The sequence below is a fragment of the Artemia sp. Qi Xiang Cuo genome, chromosome 14 (genome assembly GCF_049724085.1).
Source record: "Artemia sp. Qi Xiang Cuo chromosome 14, ASM4972408v1, whole genome shotgun sequence".
Taxonomy (NCBI): Eukaryota; Metazoa; Arthropoda; class Branchiopoda; order Anostraca; family Artemiidae; genus Artemia; species Artemia sp. Qi Xiang Cuo.
This window is the reverse complement of record NC_142807.1, coordinates 15,445,051-15,457,681: the sequence shown is the minus strand read 5'-3', so window position 1 is coordinate 15,457,681 and position 12,631 is coordinate 15,445,051. Positions and strand designations below refer to the sequence as shown.

Genomic DNA, 12,631 nt, shown 5'->3' with positions numbered 1-12,631 from the left:
TCTGGCCCTGAGACGGCATAGGGGTTTTGAGCCCTACTCATGTTAATTTCTGCTCGTTTTGAGTTCTTGGTTATTTATTGTAATTTCTGTTCGTTTTGAGTTTCATTTATTTATTGATTCTGATTTGTGGTAGTTTCATGCTTGGTAGGTTATTTGATTATATTTTTGCTCTAATTTAGTGGAGTTCTTTACTTTTTTTTGAAAAACTTATTTTGAGGAAAAAGTTTTTTTCAATCAATTTTACTCAGGGTCCTATCCTATACGAAGACACATATTGACTATTGGGCGAAGTCTTCGAGTTTTCTAGTACTGATGTCCTTAGGCTCTTTTTCCTTAATTGCCCCAAAATATTTAAGGGCGCTTCCCTTTAATCTGGCTGCAGCGGATTGCTCTTTGACCTTATCGTCAAACGACTCAGTTAGTTCGTCGAAAATTTCACAATTTTTCGATAAACTCATCTACATCTGAAATTCCCGTGTATTTTGGTATAATTTTTGCAATTTCAAGTACCGTTGATAGGGAAGCCATTTTCTCCTCTGTTAAAGCCGTTTTTTTTCAATCTACAATTTTTTTTCTAGACCCCTCAACCCAGTTTTTCCAACGGCCACCAGTTGTGGTAACGTGGTTGTTTTGCTATTTAGGGTTATGTAGTGCTATATGCCTTTATTCTAAATTTATAGGGAAGATAAACTATGGCCCTAAGGTAATTAAACTTTGGTAGCGTGCCTTAGGCTATGACGGAACTAATGAGGCGTACCAGATGGGTATTTTCGAGGGACTAAATGTAGATTGAAGAGAGGTTGGCTATAAAACAATACTTTTATTCAGTTAACATATACTAATACAGGACACTTACAATAATCCGACAATATTTACAATGGGCTCACGTTAGGTGTAATACTACAACATCTTCCAACCACCATCCCTGATAGAGACACATAGATGGATGATTTATGAAGCACAAAAAGAATTAAAGGACTTTTTTGAAAAAAAAAGTAAGCAGTGAAAATAAATCTTAAAACGAACATAAATTATCCTGTGTATGAGGATGGGGGGAGGGGCTGTTAGCTGTCCTTTACACTAGAATGGTTTGTCGTTTTCTTAGCACTTGGAGAATGAATACTTTTACAAAAGAGTAAAGCGATAAAAGGTAAAAACAAAACAAAACTATCAAATTCCTTAGAGACTGAAAGACCTACACCTTAACTATTATACTTGCCAACTCTAAAATATTATCAATTAAGCCCTGGTTAAACTTAGTGTAAAGCAGGGGCGAATCTCCAGCATTTTTATTGGGGGGGGGGGGGGCATTAGAGAGTTTCTTTCGAAGTGTCTCTTTCGTACATTCTCAATTCAATGAGTGGTTTAATATGTGATTTACAGTCACACCAACTTCTACGATTCTATGAAGCAATCGGGTTTTTGATAGCTGCAATGATTGAGCAGGTGCAGACTAGCCCTATGTTGTCTGAAAACGAACAGAGAATGGTACAAATCAATGTCATGACTGCGTACTTGTTTCTCTCTAATGAAGAATGGGATAACATTGTGCTACAAGTATCCAAAAATTTTGATGTGCTTAAAGAACCTTCAATTCTTGAAAGAATTGTTCAGATTTTAAAAATCAATACCAGATCTTGCACCATATTTGGTATTAAATTTACGGTTCAACAGTCAAAAATGTACCAAAACCTGCCCAGAATCTACCAAGTGATTAGTAACAATATTAGGGAAACCATTAAAAATCTACCTGAAGGAGAACCCAGACCAGTCATTATAGAGAAAATGAGGATAATTAAACAAGAAATATTAAAGATAATATCTGGTTGGGTATCTAACTGTCATGGGTCAAATCAAGATCTTAATAATTGGATTCCATCACTTTTGAAAGCTTTTGTTGAAGATTACAAGCAGTGTCAAGATCTAGCTGATCGACAACCCTGTGTCCTGAGCACTTTTTCAACAGTTGTAGAGGCTCTTGGGAATTCTAACCTTTTAATTCAAGATATATTTCAAGAACTATTTGTGTGTACTTATAGAAAGATTGGACCTTAGAGAGTTTCCATAAGAATAGATATTTTTTTAGGAACCGCTGTGATCTAAGGGGCCAATGTACGACCCTGCTATTACTGTACTCAAATTGCTACTTCTATGACATAGTAATCTAAAGTCCGTTAATCTACCAGTTATAACAACTTAGAAAGTGTTATAACAACTTAGAAAGTTATAACAACTTAGAAAGTGTCAAAAGAATGATAGTTGTACTTAAACTTAAAAAAAAAAACACATCAGGCAAAGAGATTCATTTAAAAGGTAAACAGATATATGTTGTATATTTAATGAGACTAACTTTTAAACAGCAGTTGACCAATAAGCAATCAAAAATGAGCAATAAAACGCATAAAGGACAAAATTGGACAGCATTTGTTAGCCAAAAGTAATAGCCATACCAGACTCTTTTATAAACATAAAATATACAACAACGAGGGCTACCCTTAAAGCTCGTTAACATTTGAGGTTTTCAAGAAAACTGGTGGACTCAGATAAACAATATACGGCTTAGGGGATGTTGCATGAATCCTCCTTCTGTGGATCTTGGTTGAGTTTCCCATATTTCTACTCCAGTAAAAAAAATACACCAAATGTCAACGCACTTTACAGATAAAGCATAGGTCGCTGGCTGTTTTCTTGTAAAAAGATGGCAGAACGAGCGGCTTAATACCTGGCCGCACAAATCAATAAGAGGATTAAGCATAAATACAGCATCGAAAAGGGCATATCCAGAATTTTTGGTTTGGAAGGGGGGGGGGGGAGGAATTAAAAGAAACCTTGCCCCTTTCCCAGATACTATCTTGAGCACCAATGGATGCTAACATTAAGTGTGAGATTCAAACTTTTTTTTCATAAGAGCGTGACTATTAGAATGTAAGGTGGACTTCTTGTAAGGATGTCCTAGAAGTAATCTTTAAAATTTTACAAGGTAAAAAAATTAATTTTTTTTTTCATTCTAAGAGTAAAAAAATATTAAAATATATAAACTGCAATGAAATTGAAAACAAAAAAAAAAAAAAAAAAAAAAAATGAACCTAGAAAAATTACAAATAAAACACGGTCTTAGAGACAACAAAACCAATACTAAGAGCTATCTGTTAACCACTTATATGAGCACACATAATTATCCTGCATATCCTCAATCATGTCACCAGGCCTTAACATGCCAGGAATGGCTGCTTGTAGTTTCTTCATTTCCTCTTGGGCCTGTTTGCACAATAATTCTCTTTCCTCTAGAGACAAGTCACTGACATCATCCCCTGAAAATTCTCTGATTTGCGCCAACACCTTCTTCAGATGCTCTCTGAAAAAATAAGCTGTTATCAAAACTTTTTTGGCTTAGCATATTAATTTTGGCAGATTTAATCCAGATATGAAGGGTTGCCCACTCTTCGATACCTTGCTCTTTGTGCTAAAGCTGTTAGCACTTTTAAAAAATCTTCTTATTCTAACTAAACGGCCCCTGTGTTTCAATTTTAGTGAACAGTCCAACTTTAGCGTAAAGAATAAGGTATTAAGGAGGGGGCAACCCTTCATATATGGCATAATTTCTGTTCGTTTTTCAAATAGTGCCAGTAAATCTGACTCATCCTCTATGAAATATACCCCTCCCCCTTGCGGAAAACTCCTCCGTGGAAATTCCATCCAACGTAGTGCACCCCCCCCCCCCCGTCAAATTCCCTCCAGACAGTTTGTTTCTTGCTGAAAATCCCCCCATCTCTGTAAAATTGCTTGTCGACGATTCATCCTGAAAAATTCTCGTTAGCATTTTTCCATTGGAATAGCTAAGACTGTAATCTCTGATCGGTTTCTCGATCACTCCAGAAATGCCCCCTTCCGTGGAAAAATTTTTCCAAAAAATAAAACACGCGGAAAAAAGCCCCCGGGTAATCCCCCCGGAACATTCCATATAAAAAATCTGGGTAAGAGAATGTAAGACAATTAAAAAGAATTTCGTATAGTAAATCTTTTAAAACACCCCAGTGTAACATTTCTCCAAGAATATTCACTCATCAGAAATTTCCCTCGCAAAGGAAGATTCTCCCCTTGGAAATCCACCCCAAGCACCCCCCCCAAAAAAAATGGCTGTATACTTCCCAATAACAAATACTATATGTAAAAGCTCACAACTTGCAGCCCTTCCCCAGGGACTGTGGCGGGTCATGTTACACCTAAAGACATAGCTATTAGATTTATCAACTATACTGAACAAAACGGCTATCTTAAAATTTTGATCAGGTCACTTTGGGAAACATATGAGCGTGGGAGGGTGCCTAGGTGCCTTTCAATGTTTTGGGGCACTTAAAAAGGGCCCTAGAAATTTTGATTTCCTTTCGAATGAGCGGTCTCGCAATATTTTAGGACCACTGGGTCGATACGATCACCCCTGAAAAAAAAAGAAACAAACAACTGCTTTTTTTAAAATAAGGCAAATATTCTGAGGCTCGTAACTTTTGATGGGTCACACTAAAATTGATGAAACATATTGATGATATTTATATATTTGAAATCAGCATAAAAATCCGATTCTTTGGAAATTGGTATCCATTTTTTAGAGTTTTGGTTACCATTGAGCCGACTTACTCCTTATTTACAGCTCGCTACCACAAACTGTTTGATGAGATTAAACCATTTCAAATGTAGTTTCCCAATTGCTATAAGATTCTTACATCATTTGTGGCCAAGAATTTTATTCTTAAGTTGAACGGAACGCATACACTATACAGGTTCAGTTGGATTTTGAAATTGATAGCCAACAGATTGTTGCGACAGCTGAATCGTAAGTTTGTAGAATTTTGTTTTCTTTTGATATTTTTGATACATTTTCTTAATGTTTAATACCCAATTATTGAACGCCTTCCAGATTAAAGATAATGCAATCTTATTTCAGAAATCCCCCTCCCCCAAGAAAAAAAGCCTTCTATTGAGACAAAATTTGGTTATAGACTATGTAAAAGGTTGGAGAATTGAAGATTGAAACGGAAGTGACCCCAAAATATGATTCATAAAAATTGCATGTTATTATGCCTATAGGGGGGGGGGGGGGTAGAGGGCTATCATTTTAAAATGAATAATACCTCATTTTTTTTAATTGAAAGCAGGGATGCCTAAAAGCTGTTTTTTTTTTATTTAAAGCAGAGACGGAAAAAAAAAGATTTCAAATTCTCTGGGAAACCATAGAAATATTTTGATAGACCCAGGGCCCCCCCATTGGGACTTGTTCATTGTCTTGGGTATTTTGGATTTCTTATAGGCTACTGGCCTAATTTGGCTTTTATGTGTGCTCCCTTTTAATTAGATTCCAATGATCTTATTGAATGCCATGGCGAATCTATTATCTATTATTTCAACTATTATACAAGGGTTCTAAAACGCCACAGCCATTTTATTTCTACCAGATTTTACTTCTCTTGATGAATAACGAAGAAGACCAGCATCCAGCCAGCGACTTGCAAAGGTTTTAACTCATGATAGGCCCGAATCTGTGGTAAATTCAAGATGGGATTTAAGAAAGACTGATGAAAACATTAATGTTTGTGGTCAATATTGATCGCGCCGGCGGTGGCGCGAAAAAATCATCGGCGGCGTGCCGCCGCTGCCGGCCTTCACTTTTCAGCGCGGCACCGGGGTCTATTCGCAGTCATGCCAGTAGGGTTTTAGGGGCCCTAAAAAAGTGGAACTAATAGTCGGCAATAGGCATAGTGCAAGACTTATAGAGAGCGCTTGCCTGATAAAATTACATCCTTAAGAAAAAAATGGAGTGAAGTGACAAAGAAGGCAAATGACTGTTTCTGTTCATTGAATATATTGGACCACAAAACCCCCTTGAAACTGCGAATCACTGTAGATAACACTAAACTTTGAGCCATAACTGCTTTAAATCGAGATGGTAAATAGATAGACAGAAAGAAAGAGAAAGAGAGAGAGAGAGAGAGAGAGAGAGAGAGAGAACAACGGCTGGAAGGAATGATTATTTTGTCAAGCCATTTTTAATCTTTCAAGTTAATGATTTAGCAAAAAAAAAAAAAAAAAAAAAAAAAAAAAATAGGTCAACTACAATTATGTCAAAAACATACAATCAATTCTACTGGCAAAACCAACACCTGACAAGATAGAAAATTACTCGCAATCTGCTTAAGCTATTAGTTGTTCCACTCAACTACAAGTAGAGGAAGGCCTGCAGGAAGGATGTTTATCATATCACCTAAAGATTGACAAGCTTCAAAAATAATAGCTGTAAGAAATGTGAAAAGTGATAACAAGAGGGAGCATCTAAAAAGGGTGATTTGGGCCAGGTACCTAGTTGTTTACCAGTTGGGTTGGGTAAGTAAAACTTGCAGCATAAAAACTTGAGTAGGACAACTGTTTCATTTTTAATGTTCAACTATCTGAAATCTGACTGACTGAAGTGTATTTCAGAAATTCTTAGTCAAAACATCTAGTACTAAGCCTCCAGGGATGCAAACCCCCCCCCCCAACCGCCAGGTTAAGGATTGTAAATGATACAATTTACACTTTTTCATATGCAGAGTTTATCATTACGAAAAAGGTTGAATTTTTTATTCTAGGTGGGTTAGGTTCTTAAATACACTTCAGTCAATCCGATTCCAGATGGTTGAACATTAAAAATGAAACAATTGTCTTACTCAAGTTGGCATTCACAAATTTTATATTATAATAGTCATAAGCAATACAATGAGGCTACCTGACTAAAGAGGGCTTAGTGTATTATTTATCTATCCCCCACCCCCTCCAGATCAATTTATATGAAATTAGTTGTTGCAGAAACTACATAGTTGTCACAGAAACTCATTAAATTGGAAATTGCAAGTTCTAGGGCCTTTTATAAGAGTCAAAAGCTATGGGAGAGCAACCAACCAGACTCCCTCCAACACTTCTTTTAGATACCCTCCCCCCAAACACATCCAATCAGAATTTTGAGAAACTACTGCAAACAGGGGTAGGACTAACCTTCCAGCTTTGCTTTCTATAGACAAATCATTTGCGCTTTACTGAATACAAAATATATTTTAAATATTCTTTTTTTATGATTCTAATAGACCCAAATTGCAGACTTTCTTGAATAAATTAAAATGTGTATTAAATTGTCAATCTAGATTTTGCTACTTCTTCTCAGCAATCTTGGTCAATATTGTGATTTTCCTTTTGTTTTGTTTTAATATAATGACAAATAAAAACACACTACTCGAAAAAGACAGCATTTTCAGTAAAGCCAAAATGACGTTATTGTCTTTAGAAGGCATAGGGGGTGTCAGCCCTACTCCAATTTGCGGTAATTTCTTTCTGTTTTTAAGCATTGCTCAATAGTCTATCATAATTTCCTTTCCTTTTGAATATTGCTTATTTATTGAAAATATTTGTGTTCGTTTTACGCTTGAATTACTATTTCAATCAATTTCTGCTCATCTTGGACTTCCTATCCGTTCTGCAAAAGGGATTTGGCTTTAACTTAAATTTTACTTGAAAAACTTTATAGATGACGTTTATGACTTTCAACTATAAGAAAAGGAATTTTAGGTACACAAGGATCCTTTAAAACAGAAACACGACCTGGAAACACAAGAAAATGAAACTGTTTACGAGAAAAGGCTGGATAAGAGTGTCAAACATACCAAGACTTAATGGAGCATCATTTAACAATTTAGAACATTAAATGTTTGAATAATATATGTTACTGAATACATCAAAGTTAACACATCTATTACAGAAAGACTAAGAAAAATACAGCAGAAATTTAAGATAATGGTAATAGATAACTTTTATCAAGAATACTGCCAACACAGCCCTGAAAAATTACGGAATGGCAAAAACTAGAATATATTAATATTGTTATTTCTTTTACCCACTCTTTACAATAATAAAAAACGTAGAGTAACAAAAAAAAACTTGCATCTGAAAAAACCTGATAAGGAAGCAATAAAAAAGAATCCATGAGAGGGATAGTGAAGCCATACAAAGGAGAGTACTAGAATTTTTGTTAAAGAAAGAAATTCACATTTATCTATTTAAAGAGAAAGACCTATATCCAAAAAAAAAGTGGAAAACACGAGAAACCATGTAAGATAGACCCGTTTTAGTATGGCTTATAAGAAGCAGGTCATCAGCATAGGCGAGATATGATACATCAGAAAAACCAGAGATATAGGTAGCCAATATCTTTGCCAGAGCTCCTGAAATACGTAATTTAAATAGGGTTACAAGCACTGCAGTGGCGTCAATTCAAGACCCCTTAGGAGAAGGTGGTAAAATTTATTCAAAAGAATCTTGGGAAAAAGAAAAAGTTGGTTGTTATCTCATTTTTCCAATAAAAACACAAAAAGGGGCATTTTTAATGAAAATATCCCCTAAAAAGGTATTTTACAAATCAGGGATAGGGCATGTCTACCACTTCAATTGACACCATTGACAAAAATTAAGAAAAAAGCTTATAAAAAAATACCTGAGGCATGTGTAGAATCAAACGCCACACAGAAGACATGCTCCATTACTTCAAAGAAATAGGACTTATAAAAACCCTCAGCATGACAAGTTTCACTATTGGCAAAGTTCAAAAGCATTTGATTTAGTATTGTAAGGCCAGTGTCTGCAACATTCCTCATTGTGTGTTTAATGGCCCAGAAAGTCTTCTTTCAGAGTTCAGAGTGACCACATCTAATCTCGGATATTATTAAACCAGTCTATTTTTCAAGTGAAGTAATTTATCATTTCGTAATAACAATTGGCTTAGTTACAGTGACCTATATTCCTGCTCTATGTTCATCAATAAATTAAGTGACCTTCAGGGATTATAGATTTTTCACAATTGGAGAAAAGCCATCAAACTAAGCAATACGAATATAAATTGGACATACGATACGAAATAAGCCAAAAATCAAAAATAGTTTTCGGAACAGTATAGGCATTTACGCTGTGATAAAAGTGACAGGAGAGAAGTAGGCAGACGAGGGGTGAGAGAGGTGTCTGCAAGAGCCATGGTACCCGCTGGGCTTGCCCCTTAAAGTGCGGGGACAAGGTAGGCAGCCTCCAACGCTTCCCTTACTTCTCTCGTAAGTGAATTTCTGCTATTCATTTGGATTGAATTATTTCATTTGGATAATTAGAAGGCGTTTGTTGGAAAGTGCCCCCTTGCGGGCAAGTCATTGTTTTATGACTTTACTTTAAGTTCTTATTACGCTTAGAACTACGATGGCTGAAAGTGAAAAAATTTTTTTGAATATGTTACTGAATTCTGTAACGAGAGCACTAACAGATGGAATAAAATGGGAGTGTATCGTAAAACCGTGTGTTGCTTTCTATATACATGAAGATTTTATAAAGGCAAAGCGAATCCTTCATACTGAGTTGAATATTACGAATCGTCTTGTTATCTACTCTAAAGATGCAGACAATATCATTGAGATATGCAAAATTCTAGTTTCAGCTGCGAAAAATAATGTGAGCATGCCAAAATTTGTCATCTTTAACCCCTGCTCGGTTCCGGTCATCGGAGATGCGGTGAATGCAACAGTTACTGCCAAAGTAAATGAACTCTCTCGGAAGCTTGATATTTTTTTGGCCACCCAGTCTGCTCCAGCCACCCGTATTTTCACAAGCAGTCGTAGTGCAACTGAAACGTCCAAGCCCAGAAACTCTACCTATTCTGTTGTCTTGAAAAATCCCTCCAAGGAGCTCAATGGCCCAAATGACCGGAAAGCTTTCATAGACAGTTTCTGTGAAAATACATATGACATTAGTGAACTTCGCAAATCTGTAAACGAATGGAAGCTTGTGGTCAGGTCGAAAGCTGAAGCAGCAAAAATCGTTGAGAAAGCGAAATCTTCCAAGCCCGATCTCAAAATTACTGTTCGAGAACCCCTGCACATAGCTGTGCTTCGAAATGTCCCTGAGGATATAAACTGTGAAGGACTAAAAAATCTAATCCCGAATAGTACGAAGACTGAACAGTGCGGAAAATCCCCTTCTTTCAAAGTGTATTTTAACACTCTCAGTGAGCTCCAACAATTTCTGAGTGTTTCGGTGATTATCGGCTACGAGCGTCTACCTGCTGATCCGTTTAAGTTCTTGTCAAGACGATGCTATAACTGTCACAAAATCGGTCATCTCGCTTCCCAGTGTACGGCTGAACCTGTATGCTCTAGATGTGCCTCAAGTGAACATCGTTCTACGCGAGATGAACCATGCAGACAGCCGACATTCTGCGTTGAATGAAAAATCGGCAGTCACACATGTTACGGTGTAAAATGTCCCTCAAATAGTAATCCACAAAAGAAATGACATCTGAAGCTTATGCAGTTAAATGTTTATCGTGGAACATTAATGGCTCGTTCACGAATAAAATTCCGATCTTAGAATTTTTTTTTTGAGCAAAATGAAGTTGTCTGTTTACAAGAAAATTTCGTCACAAGCCGCAGTAAAAGTATTCTTAGTTTTAATAGTTCAGTATCGGTCTATTCAGTTTCAGCGAAGCAGCTAAGTGGAAAAGGGCGACCCTCCGGTGGTATTGCTGTGGTACTTTTGTTCGTTCGACTCTAAGATCTAGTGTATTTGAAGTCAATGATAATTTTCTGGCGATTCGTGTTGAGGGCTGTGTTTTTATTAATGTATATTTGCCTACAAATTACCATAATGAACGTTCGGAGCGTGCTTTTACTTATTCTAGTGATAAACTCAGACAGTGTATTAACCGTATTAGATCCTTAAGCCTTGAATGCATACTAATTGGTGACTTCAATTGTGACTTGAATGAACGGCTCTTATCTAAGTCTTTACGTTCTACGTTGTTGCTTAGTATTTTTGGAGACCAGTTTGACCTCAAGTGCAAAGATTTAAATTTTACACATGTACACACCTCAATGTCCACATCAGATCTCGATCACGTCGTTGCGTCCGCAAATCTCAAGATTCGCCTGTCCAGGTTGTGCTTGATTTTCAGCTGTCTGATCACTTACCAATACAGTTCTCAGCCGATATTCCTTGCCACAGCTCAGATACACAAACGCAAACAACTTCAAAAACACCTCCTAGGTCTCGCCGTGATTGGCGTAAAATTAACCCTGTTTTATTTCAAAAGAAGCCGCCAGAGTCCTTAGTAAGATCCGTGACCCTTTCCATCTTCTCTCTGGATTAACTGGTCTTTCAAGGGAGGAAACACAACTATCAGTTGACTTTTATTGCGCAGAAATTGGCCATGCCCTTCGCTGTGCTGAAAGAGCAGCCGTCCCTCTAAGTAGACCCCGTCATCATACACTTCCTGGCTGGTCTGAAAATCCAGAGTTAGTGGATACCCATTCTAAATCTAAATTTTGCCTTCAACTTTGGGTTTCTTGTGGACGACCCCGTTCGGGGGTAGTCAATTCAATCCGCCTGCTCACAAAAAGAAAATTCGCAAAGGAGCTAAAAGCTCACAGAAAAAAGATGATTGATATCAAATCTACACGGGCAAAAATTAATCCTTCTCTCCTTTGGCGTTTTCTTTCCTCTAAAAGCGATGAGTCTTTATCCGCATCTGCTATCCCTGGTTCTGAATGGTACGCATATTATGGGTCAGAATTTTTACATCATGCCCCAGTCCTCAACAAAAGATACAGAGCTGAGTTGGAAGACTTCCTATATAGTTGTCCTTGGAGTGATTATCTTGTAACGGAGGGAGCTGTATGTAAGGCGATCACTCACCTAAAACCTTAACAATCTTTTGGGATTGACGGGCTCATTACACTCCATCTATAAAGGGGTGGGCCCGCTCTCATTAGTCATGTAACCCTCCTAATGCAGATTATCCTCATTCAGGGTATTGTCCCAACCACTTTCTCAATTGGAGATCTTACGCCAGTTCCTAAAAAAGGAAAAATTACCATGCAATGCTCCTCTTTCCGTCCAATAACGATTGCTACCACTTTCTGCAAGTTATTTGAACTTTTATTCGTAGATGAGTTTGAAAAACTGTGTTGTAGTCCACCAAGACAATTCGGTTTCCAATGAGGCATTGGTTGTGCGGAAGCGCTCCATGTCGTTGCATATGCACTCCTGGATGCACACAAATCAGGAGAAAGTCTAGCGATCGGGGGCTTCGACCTGCAGAGAGCGTTTGATTCATTGATTCATGCACGTATGTTGCTAAACTCAGCTAAAAGAGGAGTGAACTCAAATATCATCCGGGCTTTCCGTGATATTTATTCTCACCTTCGCGTGGGACTCAAGCGCCCTCCCGACAAAGGCCTTCCACCAGCCCCACGGTCAGCTTTGATACCAGTCCGTAAAGGTGCCCGTCAGGGAGCAGTTTTATCCCCAAATTTCTTCAATAACTACATTATTGAACCTCAAGACAGCTGTCCATCATGGATTCTCAGTTCCATTGACATCTCCCTAGTATGCTATGCCGATGACATGCTGAATCTCAGCCGGACGCTTAACCACCTTTCAGAAATATTTTCATGTCTGCAGTCCAACTACGAGAAAGTCGGTCTGAGATTTAACTCCCAAAAGTCGAAAGTTTTGCTTTATAATTGGAAGAATGACCCTCCTACTAATATCCCACTAGGTGATTGTTCAGTAAAACCAG

At 37.4% G+C, this 12,631-nt stretch overlaps 1 protein-coding gene across 1 annotated transcript; it reads left to right on the top strand.

Annotated features, from left to right (window-relative positions):
* The first annotated feature begins 1,356 nt into the window (after window positions 1-1,356).
* LOC148944191 (exportin-1-like) lies at window positions 1,357-2,055 on the top strand. The gene has a single exon (XM_089099860.1). The coding sequence runs from the start codon at window positions 1,357-1,359 to the stop codon at window positions 2,053-2,055; it is 699 nt and encodes a 232-aa protein (XP_088955986.1).
* The last annotated feature ends 10,576 nt before the right edge of the window (window positions 2,056-12,631 follow it).